Below are 25601 nucleotides of genomic sequence, written 5' to 3'. Positions count from 1 at the left end.
AAAGCTACAAGGTTTGAGAATGAAGCACAGATGAATCCAATATGAATGTGCTTGTGTTAGCCAATAGATCTACAGACTGGGGGATAAACAAGTGGGTCGGACTTGGAGGTCTAAGAGCATACCAGAAGTTATGAAGTTAAATATTTCTCCTTCGGACCAGTAAGCCACAGAAAGGTGTGCTTGAAGGAGACAGAGGGGTGCTTTGTGCCTCTCCACCAGGTCAGCTCCCTCGATCTCTCTTTCCCATTCCCCCTCCTCTCTCGGTCGCTATCCCTCCTTCCCACTCCTTCGTTCTCAAGCTCCCAGAGTTCACCCAAACCTGGGTACTTAAAAGATGCTATCTCTGCTCTGCTCTTTGCTCCTGGTCATTCTAGCTCAACAGGTAAGAGCTGCCACTTTCCTTTTCTCTGAACAATAATGATGGGTTGTGTCTCCGCGGTCTCTGATAGGACCAGGCTTGATGTGATACTCAGGGAGAACCAGGAAAAGGTGTTGACAACAAACCATAGAGAAAGGTGGTAGGGTTGATCTCAAAGTAAGGCATCAGTTGAACAGATGTTATTCACACTTTACAAAATTGTGTACTTATGTTACTTTCTAGGTTAAAGTGTTTTCTTGGCCTTATTTTATATATACAACTTGATTCAAGGTTTTGTTTTGAATGAGTGGCTAATTCTACAGTGGCAGGAAATTACTATTGTGGCTTGCTGAGTGAGGTAACGTCACAGTAAAGTCGCAGTCAAAGGGGTTCCCTTTAAGTCACTTTTTAAAAGACGTTCCTGGCAAAAGAGGGCAAGAGGTATGAGGTTTGCTGTGCTTTTCAAATAAGCGCATTCTGTAAACTTGGTAGAAAGGATTCCAATATTTGGCATAACCAATCTATCAAATGTATTTTATAAAGCCCGTTTTACAACAACAGTTGTCACAAATTGCTATACAGATACCCAGCCTAAAACACCAAAGAGCAAGCAATGCAGATGTAGCACAGTGGCTACGAAAAACTCCCCAAAATGCTGGAACCAAGGAAGAAACCTAGAGAGGAACCAGCCTCCGAGGGGTGTCCAGTCCTCTTCTGGCTGTGCCGGGTAAAATTATAAGAGTACGGCCATTTAGTAGAGAAAAGAGTTGAGATTGTAATCAGGGGTTGGGGAAATATTTTTGGTTTACAACGGTTTTCCATGATTGCAAAAACAGGGTACTTTGCCCTTGTCAATATTTCTGTTTTTATTGTCATAAATTACATGTCTAAGATCACACGGGACACCAGAAAGGACAAGAAAGTTATGAGATCACACAGTGCACCAGATAGGACAGACAGACCCTTGCCCCCCACACTCACTTCGCCAAAGCACAGTCCCCACACCACCAAAGGGAAATCAACAGACCACTAACGTACTACCCTGAGACAAGGCAGAGTAAAGCCCACAAAGATTTCCTTAACCATACGAGCCCGAGGGGGGTACAAAACCGGACAGAAAGATCACGTCAGTGGCTCAAGTCCAGTATAGCAAAAAAAGCCTAGCATGTCGTGATGCGCCCTAGGGATGGCATGGGAGGCCCCCGTAATAGGGTCAGAGGCAGAAAATCCATGTGGTGAGGGGAGAGCCGGCTAGGAAAAAACAGCAAGGGTGGTTCGTCACTCCAGTGCCTTGCCGTTCACTTTCACACTCCTGGGCCAGACTACACTCAATCATAGGACCTACTGAAGAGTTGCGTCTTCAGTAAGGACTTAAAGGTTGAGAGACCGAGTCTGCGTCTCTCACATGGATCGGCAGACCATTCCATAAAAATGGAACTCTATAGGAGAAATCCCCACCTCCACCTGTTTGCTTAGAAATTCTGGGACAATAAGGAGGCCTGCGTCTTGTGACCATGGCATATGTGTAGATATGTATGGCAGGACCAAATCAGAGAGATAGTAGGAGCAAGTCCATGCAATGCTTTGTAGGTTAACAGTAAAACCTTGAAATCAGCCCTAGACTTAACATTAAGTCAATTGATAATGATTATCTGAAGTACCCAAAAAGGCCAATAGATGTCATCTGATAAAATTCCATACATTCCTTGAAAGTTACCAAAATTCCAGTAGTTTACTGGTAAATTTAGAAAGCTTCCAATAATATACCATCCATTTGCAGCCCTAATCATAATCAATGGACATTCCAGAGAGTTGTACCTTTTTTATATAATACATTTTAAATTTGTGCTATAGAATTTCTATATGTTGGAACATAAATGAATTGCTCCCAGTTAAACTGACCTAAATACTGCGACTTACTGCTAATGTACAAAGGAACTACTTGTTTACGTCTGAAGGCTGAAGAGGTTTTTCGAGGTCTCCATGTTGATTTAAACATGGCAATTTCTAGATTAATAACAGGTCACTGCTGATTATGGAATGAAAAAGACAAAGATTGTAAAGCAATTTACACATCAAGGTATGTATGATATGTTGTGTGTATCAAAATGCCAATCTGAATTCTATCACTATTAATACTGATATAATTTCTATAATTTTTTTCTTAAGATCGATTTTTATAATTCACTAATGGAATTTGTTGATACTTTTGTAAGAACACCATGTTACTAGTCCTGCATTGTTTTGGTGTTCTAATCTTTTTATCCTTGTTCGTATCCTCTTGACTGTTGTGAATGTTGTGAATGTTCTACCTTAGGTGACTTCTTGGTGAACTTTAAACTTTACCAAAGGCAAAACTATATGAAGTCACATAAGGCAACACAATCGCAGGCTTTGTTACCTATTGGGTAACGATTAACTTAGACTACATATCCATAACACATTTACAGTATTACACGTCTATAAGCATTTCATTACCATTTTATAACAGGTCCCAACCGCATTATTCAAAGTTATTAAAGTACATCCATAGTATATCTATAGCAGATTCGTGTCATGCTATGCAATAGCTAATATTTAGGTATCTTAATACAGTAGATGTAACATTACAATGAAAGTGTAGTGTCATCATTATGGCAGTTGTTTTTATTTTCTATAAAAGAGTGCTTCTGTATACCAATGTTAGTCAATACGCCAAAAGGTATACACGGGTTGGCTGACAACATCACGAAAATGTTGCGATGGTGCCGGACGCCGTGCGTTATGATTCTGAACCGTCAGATAGCTAGCAACAATGATAAGAAGCTGCCATGTGGGGAATCGTAGGTGGCTTGTTTAAGCTAGTTGTATGTAGTTCGTGATACGTCTTGCTTTGAGGTGTTTTGGCTGATTTCATGACAATGCTAATATGGCTACAATTCGCTAGCTAGCGAACAAACAACTGTAACGACGTATTTGAGAGACAAGTGCTCTTCGTGCAAATGTATTTATGTTTTCAATACACATTTGGAGACTAAATATAGTTTACATGTTGTCAACAACAAGCCAACTCTGTCTGTTTTGCCCAAAAGTGGCGCACATATCGGTTTTGTTGCTAAACAACCAACCCTCCTATAGGCCCGTGACATACCTTCTTCTCACAAGCATGTGAAGCCTGCATACCTGTGCAGTTTGCCATATTGCCATCTATAACACCAACATTATACGGTCTATGAATTCTATGCAGTCATTGTACTGTCATTGCTATTTTCCGATTTCTAAAGCATTTATAAACATGCCTCACTTAGAAAAAATACTCAAGACACTAAAAATACTTATAAAAAATACTTAGACCTGGCTACTTAGCTACTAATGTAGCTAGCTAAGCCCCTGGCACAATGTAAACACGTTAATCATCATTAAACTCATGAAACATTTAGTAACATTTTATGTTACTATTTACAGTGTACTTTGGGACATAAAACATTTTAAAATATGACAAATAAAGAGACAGAAAGCTGTTGCTTTTGTTTTGACTGCAAAGAAGAGGAGAGCTGAGAGGTCAGTGACATCACTTCCAGGTGACAGCCTACAGTGCATTCAGAAAGTGACTTTTTCCACATTTTGTTATGTTACAGCCTTATTCTAAAAGAGATTCAATTGTTTCCCCTCAATCTACACACAATACCCCATAATTACAGGGGAACAAAACGTTTTTTTTTTCTTCGAAATGTTTGCAAATGTATACATTTTTTAAAACTGACATTTTACATAAGTCTTCAGAACCTTTACTCAGTACTTTGTTGAAGCAACTTTGGCAGCTATTACAGCCTCAAGTCTTCTTTGGTATGACACTACAAGCTTGGCACACCTATATTTGGGGAGTTTCTCCCATTCTTCTATGCAGATCCTCTCAAGCTCTGTCAGGTTGAATGGGGAGTGTCGCTGCACAGCTATTTTCAGGTCTCTCCAGAGATGTTAGATCGGGTTCAAGTCTGGGCTCTGGCTGTGACACCTAATGACATTCAGAGACTTGTCCCGAAGCCACTCCTGTGTTATCTTGGTTATCTTGTGTGCTTAGGGTACTTGTACTATTGGAAGGTGAACCATCGCCCCAATCTGAGGGCCTGAGTGCTCTGGAGCAGGTTTTCATTAAAGATCTCTCTGTACTTTCCTCCGTTCATTTATGCCTCGATCCTGACTAGTCTCCCAGGCCCTGCTGCTGAAAAACATACCCACAGCATGATGCTGCCACCACCATGCTTCACCATAGGGATGGTGCCAGGTTTCCTCCAGACGTGACGCTTGGCATTTAGGCCAAAGAGTTCAATCTTTGTTTCATCAGACCAGAGAATCTTGTTTCTCATGGTCTGAGAGTCCTTTTGGTGTCTTTTGGCAAACTCCAAGCAGGCTGTCATGTTCCTTTTACTGAAGAGTGGCTTTCGTCTGGCCACTCTACCATAAAGGCCTTATTGGTGGAGTGCTGCAGATATGGTTGTCCTTCTGGAAGGTTCTCCCATCTCCACAGAGGAACTCTGGAGCTCTGTCAGAGTGACCATCGGGTTCTTGGTCACCTCCCTGACCAAGGCCCTTCTCCCCAGATTGCTCAGTTTGGCCGGGCGGCCAGCTCTAGGAAGAGTCTTGCTGGTTTCAAACTTCTTCCATTTAAGAATGATGAAGGTCACTGTGTTCTTGAGGACCTTCAATGCTGCAGAAATGTTTTGGTACCCTTCCCCAGATCTGTGCCTTGACACAATCCTGTCTCAGAGCTCTAAGGGAATTTCCTTCAAAATCATGACTTGGTTTTTACTCTGACATGCACTTCCAACTGTGGGACCTTATATAGACAGGCGTGTGCCTTTCCAAATCATGTCCAATCAAATTAATTTACCACAGGTGGACTCCAATCAAGTTGTCGAAACATCTCAAGGCTGATCAATGGAAACAGGATGAACCTGAGCTCAATTTATGTTGAGTCTGATTGCAAAGGTCTGAGTACTTATGTAAATAAGGTATTTCTGTTCTGTTTTTTTTATTTAAAAAATTGCAAAAAAATTATAAAACCCTGTTATCGCTTTGTCATTATATGGTAGTTAATTGATTTTAGAATAAGTCTGAAACCTAACAAAATGTGGTAAAGGTCAAGGATCTGAATACTTTCCAAAGGCACTGAGTATACAAAATAGAACGTAGGGAGAGACCAGGTGAATCCAGGTGAAAGCTATGATCCCTTATTGATGTCAGTTTTTAAATCCACTTCAATCAGTGTAGCTGAAGGGGAGGAGACAAGTTAAAAATGGATTTTTAAGCCTTGAGACATGGATTGTGTATGTGCGCCGTTCAGAGGATGAATGGGCAAGACAACAAATGTACAGTGCCTTGCGAAAGTATTCGGCCCCCTTGAACTTTGCGACCTTTTGCCACATTTCAGGCTTCAAACATAAAGATATAAAACTGTATTTTTTTGTGAATAATCAACAACAAGTGGGACACAATCATGAAGTGGAACGACATTTATTGGATATTTCAAACTTTTTTAACAAATCAAAAACTGAAAAATTGGTTGTGCAAAATTATTCAGCCCCTTTACTTTCAGTGCAGCAAACTCTCTCCAGAAGTTCAGTGAGGATCTCTGAATGATCCAATGTTGACCTAAATGACTAATGATGATAAATACAATCCACCTGTGTGTAATCAAGTCTCCGTATAAATGCACCTGCACTGTGATAGTCTCAGAGGTCCGTTAAAAGCGCAGAGAGCATCATGAAGAACAAGGAACACACCAGGCAGGTCCGAGATACTGTTGTGAAGAAGTTTAAAGCCGGATTTGGATACAAAAATATTTCCCAAGCTTTAAACATCCCAAGGAGCACTGTGCAAGCGATAATATTGAAATGGAAGGAGTATCAGACCACTGCAAATCTACCAAGACCTGGCCGTCCCTCTAAACTTTCAGCTCATACAAAGAGAAGACTGATCAGAGATGCAGCCAAGAGGCCCATGATCACTCTGGATGAACTGCAGAGATCTACAGCTGAGGTGGGAGACTCTGTCCATAGGACAACAATCAGTCATATATTGCACAAATCTGGCCTTTATGGAAGAGTGGCAAGAAGAAAGCCATTTCTTAAAGATATCCATAAAAAGTGTTGTTTAAAGTTTGCCACAAGCCACCTGGGAGACACACCAAACATGTGGAAGAAGGAGCTCTGGTCAGATAAAACCAAAATTGAACTTTTTGGCAACAATGCAAAACGTTATGTTTGGCGTCAAAGCAACACAGGTCATCACCCTGAACACACCATCCCCACTGTCAAACATGGTGGTGGCAGCATCATGGTTTGGGCCTGCTTTTCTTCAGCAGGGACAGGGAAGATGGTTAAAATTGATGGGAAGATGGATGGAGCCAAATACAGGACCATTCTGGAAGAAAACCTGATGGAGTCTGCAAAAGACCTGAGACTGGGACGTAGAATTGTCTTCCAACAAGACAATGATCCAAAACATAAAGCAAAATCTACAATGGAATGGTTCAAAAATAAACATATCCAGGTGTTAGAATGGCCAAGTCAAAGTCCAGACCTGAATCCAATCGAGAATCTGTGGAAAGAACTGAAAACTGCTGTTCACAAATGCTCTCCATCCAACCTCACTGAACTCGAGCTGTTTTGAAAGGAGGAATGGGAAAAAATGTCAGTCTCTCAATGTGCAAAACTGATAGAGACATACCCCAAGCGACTTACAGCTGTAATCGCAGCAAAAGGTGGCGCTACAAAGTATTAACTTAAGGGGGCTGAATAATTTTGCACGCCCAATTTTTCCGTTTTTGATTTGTTAAAAAAGTTTGAAATATCCAATAAATGTCGTTCCACTTCATGATTGTGTCCCACTTGTTGTTGATTCTTCACAAACAAATACAGTTTTATATCAATATGTTTGAAGCCTGAAATGTGGCAAAAGGTCGCAAAGTTCAAGGGGGCCGAATAATTTCGCAAGGCACTGTAAGTGCTTTTTAACGTGGTATGGTAGCAGGTGCCAGGCGCCCCACTGCGTGTCAAGAACTGCAACGCTGCTAGGTTTCCTGTGTGTATCAAGAATGGTACACCACCCAAAGGACATTCAGCCAACTTGACACAACTGTGAAAAGCATTGGAGTCAACATATGCCAGCATTCCTGTGGAACGCTTTCGACACATGCCCCAATGAATTGAGTCTGTTCTGAGAGCAAAATGTGTGTGTGTGTCGAAAGGGGGGGGCAGTACGTCCAACTGGCCTCATAACCGCAGGCCACGTGTATGGTGTGAGACCGGCAAGTCTTTTGCATGACAATAACCGGCTGACAAAATTACATGACCGTCACAGCCCTAGCTTGGCCTTTAGGCATATTCAATAACACTGATATGGCAAAAGCACACCACAGTGTCATTGCAATTATGCATCTATTAAGATACCTAAATATGAGCTCTTGCATAGCATGACATGAATGCACTATAGATCAAATCAAATCAAATCCAAATGGTCACATACACATGGTTAGCAGATGTTAATGTGAGTGAAGTGAAATGCTTGTGCTTCTAGTTTCGACTATGCATTAAAATCTAACAAGTAATCTAATCAATCAAATTCACAACAACTACCTTATTATACACACAATGTATACTAATATGCGATGGATATAGTTAATTATTAATTAACATTTAACAACGTGGTTAGGACCTGTTAGAGCAAGTTAATGAAATGCTTATAGACGTGTAATGAATGCATTATGGCTATGTAATCAAAGTAAATCGTTAGCCTGTTAATTCCACCTCCCAAGCAGTGGTATTTTACCACTGCACCACATGGAGATCCTGAGTGGCGCAGAGGTCTAAGGCACTGCATCTCGGTGCTTGAGGCGTCACTACAGACACCCTGGTTTAATTCCAGGCTGTATCACAACCGAGCGTGATTGGTAGTCCCATAGGGCGGGACACAATTGGCCCAGCGTCGTCCGGGTTTGGCCGGTGTAGGCCGTCATTGTAAATAAGACTTTGTTCTTAACTGACTTGCCTAGTTAAACAAAGGTTACATATTAAAAACCCTACAAGAACCCTGTCCTTCCTACCTTCCCTCCAGTCTCTATGCAGGGCTCAGAACCATGGTGGGCAGCTGTCTGGTCCGCGAGGAGGCAAGGCAGTGTTGGAGAGGAAACAGTTGTGCCAGTGGCCGTGTAAGTGCAAGGCCAAGCCCCAGTGTGCCCCGGGGGGTCAGCTCAGTGCTGGACGGCTGTGGCTGCTGTAAGAGCTGCGCCCGGCAGATAGGAGAGGCCTGCAACGAGAGGGACATCTGCGACCCCCACAAGGGCATGTACTGCGACTTCTCTAATGACCAGCCGCGATATGAGGTCGGAGTCTGCGCTTGTGAGTGAACTTTTCGTTTCATATGTTACCCCCTTCGGGCTATTCATAAGAGTTCAAAGTCAATGTATGACTGACTGTCTCAAGGTCAATAACTTTTTCAGAGGGGGCAGGAGCTGGATTGTGTAATAGGACCCAGCTACTTCAAAGACCTGGCTAGAAACTGTACTACAGCTAAATACTTGAATCCCATGCTACTCACTCAGGATTGTAGATTTGCATAAACCTGTAGTTCCATGAGATTGGTAAAGTCATTTACCTTTAGTCTCTTTGATCATGAAAAGAACCCAGTAGGTCGCACACATAAATCAATCAGGCAAACACCCCAAGGCCAACCACACTAATAGAAACACACTAAGACCAGAAGACTGCTGCAAGCAGTGCACAGGCCAGTCAACCGAGTCGTGTTCAGTTTCCCCATCTCCTTCTCTGTAGACTTGATGGCAGTTGGTTGTGACCTGAATGGGGCCCACTATGAGAACGGCGAGGCCTTCCAGCCCAGCCCGCTGTATAAATGCACGTGCATCGCGGGAGCCATCGGCTGCACCCCGGCCTTCATCCAGAAGCCCGCTGGTCTCCTGGGTCCTGCCCCTCTGAGGAGCAACGCACCCCTGCCAGCTGGCCTGCAGAGCGCCCCTGGTGCCTCCAGAAAACACCAGCAGGACACACCAAACATGGCCGCCATGCCAGGTGTGTGTTTGCAGGGAAAACCAGGGCTAGAACCGCCAGCTTTTCTGCCCTGGAATGCTAATTGCTGTAAAAGCTGGATGGAAAGAGGGAGGCGTTTTTGTTTACTTTGGCTGGGAAGTGCAGAGGGTGGATGGAGTGTGGCTGACTGACTGTGGTTAGCCACACAGAGGGAGTAGGGTGGATGGTTCCAGTCATGCACAAACGTCCATAGAGAGAGCTCTAGTTCACTTTCCATCAAAAGCACCAATGCCTCTTTTAAGTATGCTTCTTTTGATATATTTGAGTAAATGTTTGCTTTGCTTGGCTTGATAAACACAAACGTCCTGCTTTCTAGTGAATCTGAAAGGTTAGCCGTCACTAGGTGCTGATGTTTTTGATATTGCCAACACACAAATCAAATATGTTTGCAATCACTGACTTCAAACCTTACAAAGAGGCAATTGAAACCATCTTGACATCATGGCCCGCCTAAAGATAATTTCTCTCCAGCTGGGCTATCCAATAATCTTTAGCAGGCAGAATGACTGAGGACCGAGGGCTCTTGATTCACTCTGAACAGCATGTGCTCTATAGCAGCATGGCGGCGTACAGGCCGGGTCCCTTCCTCTAGCGATGCCCTTTTAATACTGTAAAACCGAAAGCTTACAGGGATCCTCCTTTAGCCTGGAAGAAGAATTGCCTGATCCAGACCACTCCGTGGAGCCCCTGCTCCAAGACCTGTGGCCTGGGTATCTCAGTCCGGGTCAACAATGACAACGGCAAGTGTGAGATGAGGAAGGACCGCCGCCTCTGCCTGCTGCGGCCGTGTGAGAAGAGCATCATGAAGTCCGTCCAGGTGACTGACCACTGATCAGCCAGGCTCTTCTCTGAGAGATGATGTGTTCTGATGGTGATCAGTGAAATGTTAAATAACTGACTTGTACGCCCACAACACCCAGTGATATTTCTTAATCTGAAAATATGACAATGGTCTGGGAACTACTGTATACAGTGCCTTCAGAAATAATTCACACCTTTTGACTTTTTCCACGTTTTGTTGTGTTACAGCCTGCATTTAAAATGGGTTAGATTGAGATGATGTCGTCACTGGCCTACACAATTCCCCACAATATCAAAGTGGTATTATGCTTTTATAAATGTTTACAAATGAAAAGTTGCAATGTCTTGAGTCCTTCCTAACTCAGTTGCCGGAGAGAAAGAAAATCGCTCAGGGATTTCATCATGAGGCCAAAAGTGACTTTAAAACAGTTAAGAGTTTAATGGCTGTGATAGGAGAAAACTGAGGATGGATCAACAACCTTGTAGCTACTCTCTAAATGACAGAGTGAAAAGAAGGAAGCCTGTACAGAATAAAAAAACATTCCAAAATATTCATCCTGTTTTTAATACGGCATGAAAGTAATACAGAAAAAAATGTGACAAAGAAACTAACTTTATGTCTGTAATACAAAGCGTTATGTTTTGTGCAAATCCAACACAACACATCACAGAGTACCACTTCATATTTTCAAGAATGGTGGTGGCTGTTGTTATGGGTACGTTCGTCATCGGCAAAGAATAGGGAGAGGGGGGGAAAATATACACTGGAGCTGCTTATCAAGATGACATGGAGTGGCCTAGATACAGTTTGACTTAAATTCTATATAAAATCTATGGCAAGACTTTAAAATGGCTGTCTAGCAATGATCAACAACCACCTTGACAGAATTTGAAGAAATTTAAAAAGATCATCTGCAAATATTGTACAATCCACGTGTGTAAATCTCTTAGACTCACAGCTGTAATCACTGCCAAAGGTGATTCTAACATGTATTGACTCAGGGGGTTGAATACATATCTAATCAAGATATATATATATATTACCAGTCAAATGTTTAGACACACCTACTCATTCAAGGGGTTTTCTTTATTTTTACTATTCTGCATTGTAGAATAATAGTGAAGACATCAAACCTATGAAATAACACATATGGAACTTTGTTCAAAATATATAATTTTATATTTATATTTGAAATTCTTCAAAGTCGCCACTCTTCGCCTTGATGACAGCTTTGCACATGCTTGGCATTCTCTCAACCAGCTTCATGAGGTAATCACCTTGAATGCATTTCAATTAACAGGTGTGCCTTGATAAAAGTTCATGTGTCCAAACATTTGACTGGTACTGTCTATAAACTCAGCAAAAAAAGAAACGTCCTCTCACTGTCAACTGCGTTTATTTTCAGCAAACGTAACATCTGTAAATATTTGTATGAACATAAGATTCAACAACTGAGATATAAACGGAACAAGTTCCACGGACATGTGATTAACAGAAATGGAATAATGTGTCCCTGAACAAAGGGGGGGTCAAAATCAAAAGTAACAGTCAGTATCTGGTGTGGCCACCAGCTGCATTAAGTACTGCAGCGCATCTCCTCCTCATGGACTGCACCAGATTTGCCAGTTCTTTCTGTGAGATGTCACCCCACTCTTCCACCAAGGTACCTGCAAGTTCCCTGACATTTCTGGGGGAATGGCCCTAGCCCTCAGATCCAACAGGGCCCAGACGTGCTCAATGGGATTGAGATCCGGGCTCTTCGCTGGCCATGTCTTGCAGGAAATCATGCTGGAGGGTCATGTCAGGATGAGCCTGCAGGAAGGGTACAACATGAGGATGCCTTCCCTGTAACGCACAGCATTGAGATTGCCTACAATGACAACAAGCTCAGTCCGATGATGCTGTGACACACCACCCCAGACCATAACGGACCAACCACCTCCAAATCGATCCTGCTCCAGAGCACAGGCCTGTGTAATGCTCATTCCTTCGACGATAAACATAAATCAGACCATTACCCCTGGTGAGGCAAAACCCTGACTCGTCAGTGAAGAGCACTTTTTGTCAGTCCTGTCTGGTACAGCGACGGTGGGTTTGTGCCCATAGGCAACGTTGTTGTCGGTGATGTCTGGTGAGGACCTGCCTTACAACAGGCCTACAAGCCCTCAGTCCAGCCAATCTCAGTCTATTACGGACAGTCTATTGCGGACAGTCTGAGCACTGATGGAGGGATTGTGCGTTCCTGGTGTAACTCGGGAAGTTGTTGTTGCCATCCTGTACCTGTCCCGCAGGTGAGATGTTCGGATGTACCTATCCTGTGCAGGTGTTGTTACACGTGGTCTGCCACTGCGAGGACAATCAGCTGTCCGTCCCGTCTTAGGCATCTCACAGTATGGACATATATATTGCCCTGGCCACATCTGCAGTCCTCATGCCTCCTTGCAGCATGCCTAAGGCACGTTCACGCAGTTTAGCAGGGACCTTGGGCATCTTTCTTTCTGTGTTTTTCAGAGGCCGTAGAAAGGCCTCTTTAGTGTCCTAAGTTTTCATAACTGTGACCTTAATTGCCTACCGTCTGTAAGCTGTTAGTATCTTAATGACCGTTCCACAGGTGCATGTTCATTCATTTTTTATGGTTCATTGAACAAGCATGGGAAACCGTGTTTAAACCCTTTACAATGAGTTTATATCCATTTTGTCATAGTATTTTGTGTAGATCTTTAACAAATCTATTTTTATTTCACTTTGTCGCACAACAAAATGTGAAAAGTCAAGGAGTGTGAATTCTTTCTGAAGTCACTGTATGTTCACAAATGGAGAGCAGAAGTATGATAGAAACCCTATCAATCTATCATATGACAAGAGAATATTTAACTATGTCCCTTTTCCCTCTAGATGCTGAGAGGAAAGACATGCAAGCCCAAGTTCCAGGCTAAGAAAGCAGAGAAGCTGACCCTGTCTGGGTGCACTAGCACCAAAAGTTTCAAACCCACTTACTGCGGCATCTGCACTGACAAGCGCTGTTGCATCCCCAACAAATCCAAAATGGTGACCGTCAACTTCAAGTGCAAGGGCGGCTCCAACGTGCACTGGAAGATGCAGTGGATAACGTCCTGCGTGTGCCAGAGGAAGTGTAATGACCCTGGGGACATGTTCGCAGAGCTACGCTTCCTCTAGCACCTTCTCCAGCATCTATAAATCAACCTCAGAGCCATGTCCATGCCCATAGACTAACACAGGCCTGGCCTATCTGCCTCTGGCTCTGTGCTGCCCGAGTCGGTATGGTATTTGTGTGTACAGGGCTGAGCTGGTCAGGGTTCGGCCTGGCCATGAAGTGCTACTGAACAGTGCCTGTGTTCTGGCGATATGCCAGTGGGCTGGTATGGAAAGTTTCAACGTAGAACCTCAACTCATGAAGACGGGAGAGAAACAACTTGTTCTGGGTATATTGCTTGACAATTAACATGAAAGGAAATGTAATGTACGTGATGACAATGTGGGGATAGACCTCGATTCTATGGGTTTTGCAGTACCTCATTAAACAATAAGGCTGTGAGTGAGGCCATTAGTGGCAACAGGCATAGATAGAGCAAACATGTTTGCTCTATCTTAATTCACCTTTGTAGCGACCCACTGATTATACCCCTTATCAACAGTGTACCAGCTGGATCACAATACATCTTCCTACCAGTTAATTCTCAACATAGTTTGCACCACAATACCTCATACAATCTCACGTCCACTCTGATTCACTAGAAATTTAGATTCAGAATCAATAAAAATTCATAGTTATTTGTTTTTGTATTTTCCCCTGTGTTGTTGACCCTTTTCAAGGCATACATATTCATAACTCAGTTATCCAGTAAAAATAAATTACAATTAATAAGGAATATCATTTAGACACAGGAAAGAAATGCTTTGTAACTTATAAAAATAAATAAACCAAGTTATCAAATTACAGTACTATTTTCTGCTAATAAAACACAAAAGTGCTTTGCAGACACACACAAACACGCTCCACTATGTGTAGTCTGCTAGTGCGTACACACAGAGGACCTTCATGTGGCGATGTTGAGCCTGGCAGCGTCAGGCATCAGTCTGTCCTTGGTGGCATCCAGCTGACTGTACTCTTCTATCAGAGAAGAGAGGGAGGAGATCGCTTCCGTGAAGCAGCCCTGCTCCATCCCGTCCACATGCAAGTAGTGATGCATGTGAGCCTGTCAAAACAATCCATCGTTTCAGACAAGAAAACTCCACACGGATTGCGAAAGGAAGGAGAAACAAGTGATTGGGAAAACACAGGGGTCTACAAACCTACTTAGAGAACATTAACTGTTGGTCTTTCCTTATTAGAACTCTACTATTGTCCACTGTGAAATAGAAATGGGTCTTTTTGCTGTCTTTTAACCCTCAATCTTCTGGACCGTAAACACTTATTTTGCAACAGAGTTTTGGATTGTTGCGATTGAAGATTAGGATGTACCTTCTTCCTGTAGAGCTTGGTGAAGCGGTCTCGGAGCTCCATGAAGGTGGATTTGACACAGGTGTTGTTGGCCAGGGCTAGGAGTGAGTGGGAGTGACCCACAGGGGGCACAGAACACAGGCCTGTCTTCCATCCCTCCTGATTCCATGACACAAAAGGCAGCATGGGCTTCAGTCTGAGAGGAAGAAGGAAAGGAGAATAAATGCGGCTTTTCTATGAAGACGGATCCGCTTGTCCTTCTCCATAGAGAATATTAATTAAAAGTGCATTTTAGACTCCGGGAAAATCAGCCCAAGGGTGTTTATTTTTATTTTTTAACTTAGTCACAAGAAACCCATTAAGACCGGGGTCTCCTTTTTAAAAAGGTGCCCTGAACACAGCAATACAACAAAATAGTCACTCTAACCAAAGACTCACAAAAGAAACCTACAACATTAAACACAACAATTTCTTCTTCTTAAAAAATAAATACAACTCTCATTCAACACATTTAATACTAGAGTAAAAAACTGCCATGGTGGCACCGGGTACTCAAGATGCAAAGAGTTTCAAGAATGGGGACCATTAAAACGGAACGCGTATCTACCTAGAGCGGCACAGAGTCGGACTAGTGGAATCTCGAGTTCACCACCCCTATGAATGGGTTTGGTGTCTCACTTTTTCTCTCTCCCCTGTGAAGTTAAGTAGGTTGCAAGCTTTTTCAGCAGAGCTTTGTAAACAAAAAGAAACTAATGAAGTTCTCTATGGGACTTTAGTGAGCACCAGCCGACCTTCTGTCACGGGATGCAGTGATGAGTACTAAACCAGTCACCTGTGATAAAGCGAAGTGCTCTATGGTTGAATGCACCCAAAGGTCTTAAAGTGGCGTCTGCTGCAATTTGATGAATGGTGTCACCATAGTCCAAAACTGTCAGGAAAGTTTATTTTAAAACCTGTTTCCTGCTGTTTAGAGAGGCAAGATATATTTCTGAAAAAAGAAGCCCACTTTAAACCTTAGCTTTTTAAACTAGCTCATCATGCTTTTTTTAACATGAGATCTTTAATAAATCCAAAACGGCCAGACATGTATTGGCAGGAACACACACAACGAGAGAATCAGCCAATGAGTAAATACTGTAAGTAGTCCATCAGAGACATTTTTTGCATGAATTAGAGAACATATTTTTAGATTTGCCCGAATTAAGTCAACAAGGGCTTTCTGTAATGTACTGTAACAAAATCAGATTGCAGCTCTAACATAGCTTGGTCAACAGTTGGTGCAAATGACGTACATAACCGTATCGTCTGCATACAGATTCATATTACAGGAGATTACAGGTCCCAGACACTGACACAAACCACATATCCAGGGTTGACATAAAAAATGGTATCTTTATGTGCAGGCTAATTCAACAACCAAGGTGAATAATATGGTCGCTATCGAAAGCCACTAAACGTGCCAAGAGGACTCTGTGCTCCAGGAGATTTCCCCTCCTGATTTAGATGGTGGTCACACACACACGCAAGTATGTGCGCTCATAGAAGCTCCTGTTTCTGTTGCTCTTGACAACATGCCACGTGAAAAAGGTCTCTGCAGGGAGGGAAGAAGGTGGGAGCTGAATGGGCCAGTCATAAATCAGGGGCGTCTGTACTGGAGCACAAACACACGGCGGTGAATGGGAACACTATTTGAGAGTGAGCAGTCGGGGAAGGTCATCTCTGGGTCTTATGAGTAGTTATGATGCTGGGTGAACTGGCAGCCCTTTTTATTCGAGACGGGGGAGGGGAGGATAGTGCTCAAAGTAATTTCCCCCGTGGGGGATCAGTGAAGAATGGATTGTTCCATGTCATTTCAGCAAGCCACGACACCCACCATCTCAGATTGTTCTGAAGTTTGGTCCAACTCAGATGTTTGGTACGACATTGAACAAAAATATAAATGCAACATGTAAATGTTCTGGTCCCATGTTTCATGAGCTGAAAAACGATCCCAGAAATGTTCCATACGTACAAAAATCTTATTTCTCTCAAATTTTGCGGACAAAATAGTTTACATCCCTGTTAGTGAGCATTTTATCCTTTGTCAAGTTATGCCACACCTGCCATGTGGATGGACTACGAAGAAGCTGATTAAACAGCATGAACATGACACAGGTAATGATCATGGGGACAATAAAAGGGCACCTCAAAATGTGCAGTTTTATCACGCAACACTATGCCGCAGATGTTACAAGTTGAGGGTGCGTGCAATTGGCATGCAGACTGCAGGAATGTCCATCAGAGCTGTATCCAGAGAATTGAATGGGCCGCCTCCAACGTTGTTTTAGAGAATTTGGCAGTACGTCCAACAGGCCTCACAACCACAAGTAACCACACCAGCCCAGGACCTCCACATTTGGCTTCTTCACCTGCAGGATCGTCATAGGGGGAGGGCATGGTACCGAGGAGTATTTCTGACTCTAATAAAGTCCTTTTGTGGAGAAAAAAACTATTCTGATTGGCTGTGGGTGAGAGGGCCTATGCCCCTGCCCAATCATGTGAAATCCATAGATTAGGGCCTAATACATTTATTTAAATTGACTGATTTCCTTATATAAACTGTAACTCAGCAAAATTGTTGCGTTTTTATTTTTGTTCAGTATATATACAGTACCAGTATGAGGACATTTTCTGTTAAACCTTACCAATGCTTGTGCACTAAAATATCCTTCTTTAAGCATAGGCATTGGGCTTGAGTTTGTTAAATAAACTAACTCATAAGATAGAAAAGTACGTTTTGCATTAATAGGGGCCTGTGTGTGTAGAACGACCCCATGATGTCTGGGTGCTCAGCCAAGACAGAAACTAACTGGTTCCTCCTAGCTTAACTGGAGAGAGAGTGAAGGTTAAATCCTGCACATCGGTGACAGAGCTGTTGTTCTGTTTGGAGCCTGTTTCTGGGCCAAAGTTTCATGCTTTGTGTGTGTGTGTGTGTGTGTGTGTGTGAGACCAGTAGGACCATACATCATCTGGGACGACAGTCAAAGGCGCTTGCTTGCCCAACTTGGGGGAACCGTTGAGCTACTGTTAGAGGAAGTATGTCTGGAGTGACTTCCTGTCACTTTGGTACCCATTGTCCTCACTCAGTTGTGACAGACTGAGACAACCTCTCCATTATCGTCTGTACCCTATAACCCAGTTGTCTCCACACACACACACACACACACACACACACACACACACACACACACACACACACACACACACACACACACACACACACACACACACACACACACACACACACACACACACACACACACACACACACACACACACACACACGTTTTTGAAAGAAAAGTTATTTTTTGTCCATTAAAATAACATAAAATTGATCAGAAATACAGTGTAGACATTGTTAATGTTGTAAATGACTATTGTAGCTGGAAACGGCAGATTATTTTTACTGAATTTTTTTACTGAATATCTACAACGGCGTACAGAGGCCTATTATCAGCAACCATCAGCATTTTTTTTGGGTCAGAAACAAATCATTTTCTTCTAAAACTCAGTCTATTCTTGTTATGAGAAATGAAGGCTATTCCATGCGAGAAATTGCCAAGAAACTGAAGATCTTGTACAATGCTGTGTACTACTTACAGAACAGCTAAAACTAGATCTAATCATAATAGAAAGAGTAGTGGGAGGCCCCGGTGCACAACTGAGCAAGAGGACAAGTATATTAGAGTGTCTAGTTTGAGAAACAGACGCCTCACAAGTCCTCAACTGGCAGCTTCATTAAATAGCACACGCAAAACACCAGTCTCAACGTCAACAGTGAAGAGGCGACTCCGGGATGCTGGCCTTCTAGGCAGAGTTCCTCTGTCCATTGTCTGTGTCCTTTTGCCCATCTTAATCTTTTATTTTTATTGGCCAGTCTGATGTGGCTTTTTCTTTGCAACTCTGCTGAGAAGGCCAGCATCCCGTAGTCGCATCTTCACTGAATTCAAGGCACACTTAACCAGGATGTCTACCATAGCATTCTGCAGCGATGAGCAATCCCATCTGTTTTGCGCTATTATTTGTTTTTCAACAGAACAATGACCCAAAACACCCCTACAGGCTGTGCAAGGGCTATATGACTAAGGAGAGTGATGGAGTGCTGCATCAGATGACCTGGCCTCCACAATCAACCGACTTCAACCCAATTGAGATGGTTTGGGATGAGTTGGACGGCAGAGTGATGGAAAAGAAGCCAACAAGTGCTCAGCATATGTGGGAACTCCTTCAAGACTGTTGGAAAAGCATTCCTCATGAAGCTGGTTGAGAGAATGCCAAGAGTGTACAAAGCTGTCATCAAGGCAAAGGGTGGCAACTTTGAAGAATCTCAAATATATATATTTGGATTTGTTTTAACACGTCTTAGGTTTCTACATGATTCTGTGTGTTATTTCATAGTTTTGATGCTTTCACCATTACTCTACAACATAGAAAATATTAAAAAGAAAGAAAAACCCTGGAATGAGTAGGTGTGTCCAAACTTTTGACTGGTACTGTATTTATTGAATATTATGTGAATGTCACGCCTTGGTCATTGTATTTTGTGTTTTCGTTATATATTTGGTCAGGCCAGGGTGTGACATGGGTTTATGTTATTGTATTTTCGTATTGGGTTTGTAGTATTTGGGATCGCGGCTGATTAGGGGTGTTGTATAGGCTTGGCTGCCTGAGGCGGTTCTCAATCAGAGTCAGGTGATTCTCGTTGTCTCTGATTGGGAACAATATTTAGGTAGCCTGGTTTCGCTTTGTATTTCGTGGGTGATTGTTCCTGTCTCTGTGTAGTTTCACCAGATAGGCTGTAATTAGGTTTCACGTTCCGTTTGTTGTTTTGTATCGTTATTTCATGTGTCACTTTTTCTATTAAAGTCATGAGTAACCACTACGCTGCATTTCGGTCCGACTCTCTTTTGACAAACGAAGAACGCCGTTACAGTGAACCATAAAAAATAAATAAAAAAGGGACAACTTGCGTGCAATCAATTAGCTTATTTTCTCCGAGATCAAATAAAACTTCAACGAATAAAAATGTTTCAGGATTGCGACTCTTACTTGTTTCTAACTTCAGAAACAATTTCAGGAAAATCTGAGACGGTGCGTGTGCTTTTTGAGGTGGAACAATCCTAGTAGCTTTCTCTGGGTCTTACCTCTCTATGTTCCTGCGGAGGTCAGACATTTGCACGTTGCCACGGACCATGAGGGCACAGGCCAGGTACAGGCTGTGTTTGGGGTCAGCCCGGATCAGCTGGTGGTCTTTACTGAAGGCATCAGTGAACATCTGATCAAGCCTGAGGTAGACAGGGTACACAGCTAAGGAACAACAACTATACACAAGGAATACATGCCATTTACATTTGACTCATTCAGTAGACACTATTATCCATGGTGCCAAACTAACTAAAGTGCATTCAACTAAGAAATGTGAAATACCACACTAGCTCTTTTGCAGTACACTTAACATTATACAGGCTTGGACATGATCATTGGCACAATGTGCTGCTAATAGATTTCCCACATTCATCCAGAAAAGAGACCCACTCGAGTGAAAATGAGTTCCTGTTCAGTCTTGTCCTGTACATTTTTTGCCCATACTGTCCCAATCGCACAACAGTTCTATTACCCCACAACTTTCCTGTCCCGATGAAAATCACCTCCGCTCAATTTAACACACAGAAATCAGAAATAACTTATTCCGTTAACTGCACACTGCTGCATGAGTTTCCATACCAATGGCCTCGTTTTGGGCTCACGAGACAAGAGTGGGGGCTGGTAGCTAGCTACTATTTTGTTGCCTGCGCAGCTGGGTACCAAAACATTTATGCAGTAAATATATTTGGATTTGTTTCACACTTTTTTGGTTACTACATGATTCCATATGTGTTATTTCATATGTTTGATGTCTTCACTATTATTCTACAATGTAGAAAATAGTAGAAATAAAGAAAAACCCTTGAATGAGTAGGTGTGTCCAAACTTTTGACTGGTACTGTATAAATAAATGGCATATATTATGTATAATATTGATATTTATTATGTGAATTGTTGGAATCATATAATTAAAAATGGTTAGGCTATTCTAATTCTGTGGTTGGTGTTGTCATGAAAGTGAATGAAAAAGACAGTATAGTAGGAGTTGTGAAGTCAGTGCTTCCCAGGGGACCCAACCCTTTGAATAGAAATGTTATCAAGATTTTAGATGTTATCAAGCTTCACCTATTCTCTCTGATCCAGAACATGACTTTGTTCAAGCAACATGCTGCCACCACCACTGGCAAGCACCTGTATTCAGTGATCCCAAGATTTAGCAACTTTTCAGACTACCCTGTATGAGGATTCTGTGTTATGCACTATAGCCCGTTACCATATATGTGATTGAATATTATTTAATGTTTGTCTTGTGTGGTTGTATGCATGTGTTATGGCAACCATAACACCTGGCAACTTTTTTTGTTAAACAGCACCTAGCAACAAATTTAGCTACTTTTAAAAATATATTTGAAACTTTTAGCAACTTTTGAAAAGTGACAAACGCTAAAATGCACGCATTTTCCCACTAAATGACACAAAAACGATTTTCTCTGTCACACACTCGGTCACAACACACGTGCCTGGCTGCAAAAAGTGCATTGTGAGTGATGTCAGTAGCAGGCGCTCAGCTCGTGCACAGCCAGCAGCAATTTCGGCAAATAGAAAATCATTGTTGGCTGACTGCAGCTGCCTGTGACCGAGCTGAGCGTCTGTTGCGAACGTCACTCACAATGCACTTTGCAGCCAAGCATAACTAACTACCAATACACTGCTTAAAACTATAATTGTTTAGAATGTGTAGGTTTACTAGATTAAAAGCAAATAATTCAAATGTAATTATTCAATAGTGTAATTGTTCAATAATTAAGTGTTAGGTTTCAAAATAAAAATATCTGATCATATAAAATGTGTTGCGTTTATATTACTTTTACAAACAAAAATATGTGATAAACAAAAAAAATCGAAACTAACAAATGTCAAATCATATTTTTGCCGAGATGGCCAGTCAATTTGAGTAACGTTATTGTGTATTCTACGTAATGACGCAGTTTTACGCAATGATATCACAACGTCATTTAGCAACTTTTAGTAACAAATCGACCTGCCTCAAGCAACTTCCCCTGAAAATTAGTTGGCAACACTGCCTCTATTAGAGCTACCGTTTGCTAGCCAGATATGCCCTAGCTTCATATTACGTGCTAGCTCAATGCATTTACCTAGCGATTAGCATTAGCAGCTAATGCAAAATAATTATGTGGAGCTTGCTAAGACTAACTTACTAGCAGTTGGCAGAGATGAAGAAACTAATAGTACAATATAAAACATGCGGATTGATATGATGAAGCAAAGTTGAAAGCAGCATCGTTCTTGTTTCTTGACTGCATGGGAATCCTGTTCCCTTGTCAATCCTGTTCCAAATATAATATTCTGAGTTACAGAAAAGTCTAAACAAAAGAGGAGAAAAATTAGCAATAGGGGACAGCAGAGCAGACCTTCGGGTGGGGATGTTGACATCAGCCAGGGTGTACAGAGGGGTGAGGCTGGGCACCAGGTAGTGCAGTCGAGGGAAGGGCACTAGGTTCATGGCTATCTCATTCAGGTCCATGTTGAGTGATCCCTCAAAACGAGCTGAACTGCAATAAAAGAGAAACAAACAGCTAATTGACATCACACATCAGACATTTCACAATCAAGCAGACAGATGCTATCGCCTAAAACAAACAAGTGGTCTTCTTTATTGACATAAATAACCCCTTTAACAGTTCAATGACTGCAGTAGGCAATGACATTGTTGCTGGCGAGATGGATTTTTTGAAATTCTAATGAAATTCCGATTTTTCTCTTGATTTTTACAGTGGCAGTAAAATGCACTGGAGACCAGACTCCAAACACCTGGGAGGCTTAATGAAGAGAGTCTGTCAAGGTAAATAAAAGGCCTAGTGCCACAGACAGCAGCCAGTTCATCTCCAGTAGTCTACCTGGTGATATTGAGCAGCAGGTTGGCTACGATGTTGTTCATGGCATCAAAAGGCTTCTCAGCTCCACTGACCCCTCCCTGGCCTGAGATGATGGCACTGTCCTTCTTGATCACAGAACCTGGCTTCCCACTGTGGGACATGTGCTTGATCTTGTTCACTATGTCTACCAGTGACTGGAAAAGGAATCATAAGAATGGACAAATGGAAGGGAATTGTTATTTACAACAGTCAGTAACAGACTGTAAAACATGGTCATGCATCGTATGCATAATACGGAAAATAACTTACACGCACGCAAACACACCTGATTCTCCACAGGGAGGACACAGTCGGCATGCTCGGTGAGCTCCCGCATGGCCAAGACACTGTTGTAGGGGGAAGTGACGACATCGTCCTCTGCTGAGGGGTAGACTGAGGTGACGATACGACATACCTCGGGGAACTCCTCCTCCAGAAGCTTCAACACACAGGTGCCCAGACCTGATCCAGTTCCTGACCATCACAGCATAGGACACAACACATCATGGTTATCCAAAAAGTTACACTGAAAAAGCAGAACACGCCAACGTTGTTCATGTAGTAATAATGTGTTTCAGTAGTTATGAGACTATGTATACATTTGTACACTCGAGTCCTCACCTCCACCCATGGAGTGAATGAGAAAGAAGCACTGCAGGCAGTCACAACGCTCTGCTGCCCTCCTCAGCTGGTCCACAATCTGTTCCCTGTAGGCTGAGCCATACGTCCAGTGGCCCACTGCCCTGGAGAGGAATAAACAGGTGGCACAGTTGTTTTACAAATTCATGTTATCAAACATAAAATGTACCTGCAATTGTACTGATGGAAATTACTACTGAGTGCCAGTCTGGTGCTATCATGCCAAGTCCTTGTCACTCATAGTTATGCCATAAGAAATGGAGTTGGCAAGAGCACCAACAGATCTGGGACCAGCCTGGGAAATGACCATGTATAGCCTATACAGAAAAAAAAAAAGAGTTTCATAAGCATTATTTTCAAGGAATGCGAGATGGCACCCCGCGAGGCAGGCAGGCACAGTCGCTAACCAGTTGTTGCCTGAGCCAGACACATCAGTGATGAGCTGAGTGCTATCAAACAATTCTCTCAGCGGGCCCTGTAGGATCTCATTCACCACACCCTCCTCCATGTCCACCAGCACCGCCTGTAGTGAAGACATTAGTTTTGTCAGAGTGGGTGAAGCCGACACACAAACAAACACGTCAAAGTGAAGCAATAACTGTCACTGGAATTTACCCTGGCCTTCAGGGATTGGATCCTCCCACCAGTGATGTCACAAGATCCCCCGACACTTCTCCTGGAAATACACACGTAGCAGGGAACCACAGCGGTCATTTGAGAAGGCACTCCATTTGTTTGTCTGAATGAACATGCACATTTCACAGCCATGTGGTAGCTAGGGTTGAATGGATCACAGCAAGAGATTGGCAGGATGGAATTACCTTGAGTCAACGTTCCGAAAGAAGCTGCTCAGCGCCTCATCGTAGATTCCTTTCTAAAATAAATAAATAGGAAGGACATGCTAGAGATAATTCAGCTTGGGTAATGAATAGCCTATGCCTGTTGTCCAATGGAAACATACCAGTAGACTAACTTCCTGTCCCATTTCACACAACAAGTGAGAGGACAACAGGAGGCAAGTATATTTAGGTTACCAGCTTAGAATTTTTCCACATAAAATCAAATATTTCATCTTTATTTATTTTCTTTAAAAAGTATTACTTACTTTATTGACATGGGAATGTTCCCGCAAAGCAAGATCCCAAAACCTGCAGCCCACCTGGTTACCACACTGCCCAACTGCAGAACACAGACCATGAAAGCTAAGGGGATAGTCTGTCATAGAAAATTGTGAAACCAGCTGACCCATGTAAACATTAGCTAGCTCTTCCAGTTTCAAGTAATGATATTCCCATTGATATGCCTCACTCATCAGCCATCTGGGTAACACAACTTTCGCAAACATGGTGCTGCTTTGTTTACGAGACCACAGTAAACAATGAGCTCAAAATAGATCATCTTGGTCACTGCTCAAAAATCGTAGAAGTCAGATAGACAGTATCAAACAAACTCACCCTGTACAACAACTGATTGTGTCATCACTGGAAATAATAGCGGTCTTCTACGACTTTGTGCAACGTTCTCGTTTACAGAACATCATATCAACTTTCAGGGAAAATGTACACGACTGTAACAAGACACTTTTATATCCGCCGCGCACGTTTGTCGCATGTTGATGGCGTATATTTGTCATGGAAACATAAACCGTGGACCAATGCAACTTGTTTCTTTTATCATATTCTCCCCTTCAGTTTGACATCGGCTTGCATCTGTATGGCCGAGATGCAATGGCGATGAATGTTGAAGCAATCGAAGAAGAACGCGATGAATCAGCACAGAGAAATGTTCCATCAACTTTCATTTTCCACTGTCATCATACGCTAGATGGCAGTACAATGTGGTTGAAATTCATACCTCTCCCTCCTAGAATAATAAACAAGGTAAGACCTTATTTATTGCATTATTAATACTTTCCATAACAAATTGTATGGAAAGCAATATACTTTCCATAAAGCATTTGGGGTTTAAGGCCGCCTTCCTGATTCAAAGTTTAAAATAAAACCATACTTGATGGTCAAAACCAACTTACTCCGCACAACTAAAATAGTACATCGACAAAACTAAAACAAACTCACACTTCTTTCTTTCTCAAAGTTCCATATTTCCCCACTCAGTCTCTTGGGCCTGAGTGGTTAGTACGGCTCGTGACAACCTTTCATGTAACTCATTCATAGAGAAGTCCTCCAATCCCAGAAAC

General features: G+C 42.4%; 2 protein-coding genes across 3 annotated transcripts; one reads left to right on the top strand and one right to left on the bottom strand.

Annotated features, from left to right (window-relative positions):
* The first annotated feature begins 244 nt into the window (after window positions 1-244).
* On the top strand, window positions 245-14207 carry LOC123995007 (cellular communication network factor 6-like). The gene is given in 6 exon segments (XM_046298204.1): window positions 245-382; window positions 8453-8578; window positions 8580-8736; window positions 9169-9423; window positions 10065-10258; window positions 13139-14207. Coding segments are annotated over 6 exon segments (1062 nt in total). The 5' UTR covers window positions 245-334; the 3' UTR covers window positions 13421-14207.
* On the bottom strand, window positions 12931-25104 carry tube1 (tubulin, epsilon 1). 2 transcript variants are annotated; one of them, XM_046298202.1, is made up of 12 exons: window positions 24859-25100; window positions 24510-24583; window positions 24226-24278; window positions 24020-24080; window positions 23812-23927; window positions 23387-23508; window positions 23052-23239; window positions 22748-22920; window positions 22262-22402; window positions 19889-20029; window positions 14727-14901; window positions 12931-14460 (listed from the first exon to the last, which is right to left on the bottom strand). In XM_046298202.1, the coding sequence occupies exons 1-12, from the start codon at window positions 24881-24883 to the stop codon at window positions 14302-14304; spliced, it is 1428 nt and encodes a 475-aa protein (XP_046154158.1). In that variant the 5' UTR covers window positions 24884-25100; the 3' UTR covers window positions 12931-14301. The 2 variants fall into 2 exon arrangements, with proteins under 2 accessions (XP_046154158.1, XP_046154159.1); XM_046298203.1 differs by lacking the exons at window positions 12931-14460; window positions 14727-14901 and adding an exon at window positions 15856-16296 and having other exon boundaries at window positions 24859-25104.
* Between the last annotated feature and the right edge of the window lie 497 nt (window positions 25105-25601).

This window comes from Oncorhynchus gorbuscha, linkage group LG14, assembly GCF_021184085.1.
Source record: "Oncorhynchus gorbuscha isolate QuinsamMale2020 ecotype Even-year linkage group LG14, OgorEven_v1.0, whole genome shotgun sequence".
NCBI lineage: Eukaryota > Metazoa > Chordata > Actinopteri > Salmoniformes > Salmonidae > Oncorhynchus > Oncorhynchus gorbuscha.
This window is presented reverse-complemented; position numbering and strand designations above follow the sequence as displayed.

Excerpts from the sequence above, each read along its gene's own strand:
- tube1 (XM_046298202.1), bottom strand. The coding sequence starts at position 24,883 with ATGACACAATCAGTTGTTGTACAGG. Across the intron at positions 24,279-24,509 it reads AACATTCCCATGTCAATAAA|AAAGGAATCTACGATGAGGC; the intron begins GTAAGTAATACT and ends TATTTATTTTAG. Across the intron at positions 23,928-24,019 it reads TCCAATCCCTGAAGGCCAGG|GCGGTGCTGGTGGACATGGA; the intron begins GTAAATTCCAGT and ends TCTTCACTACAG.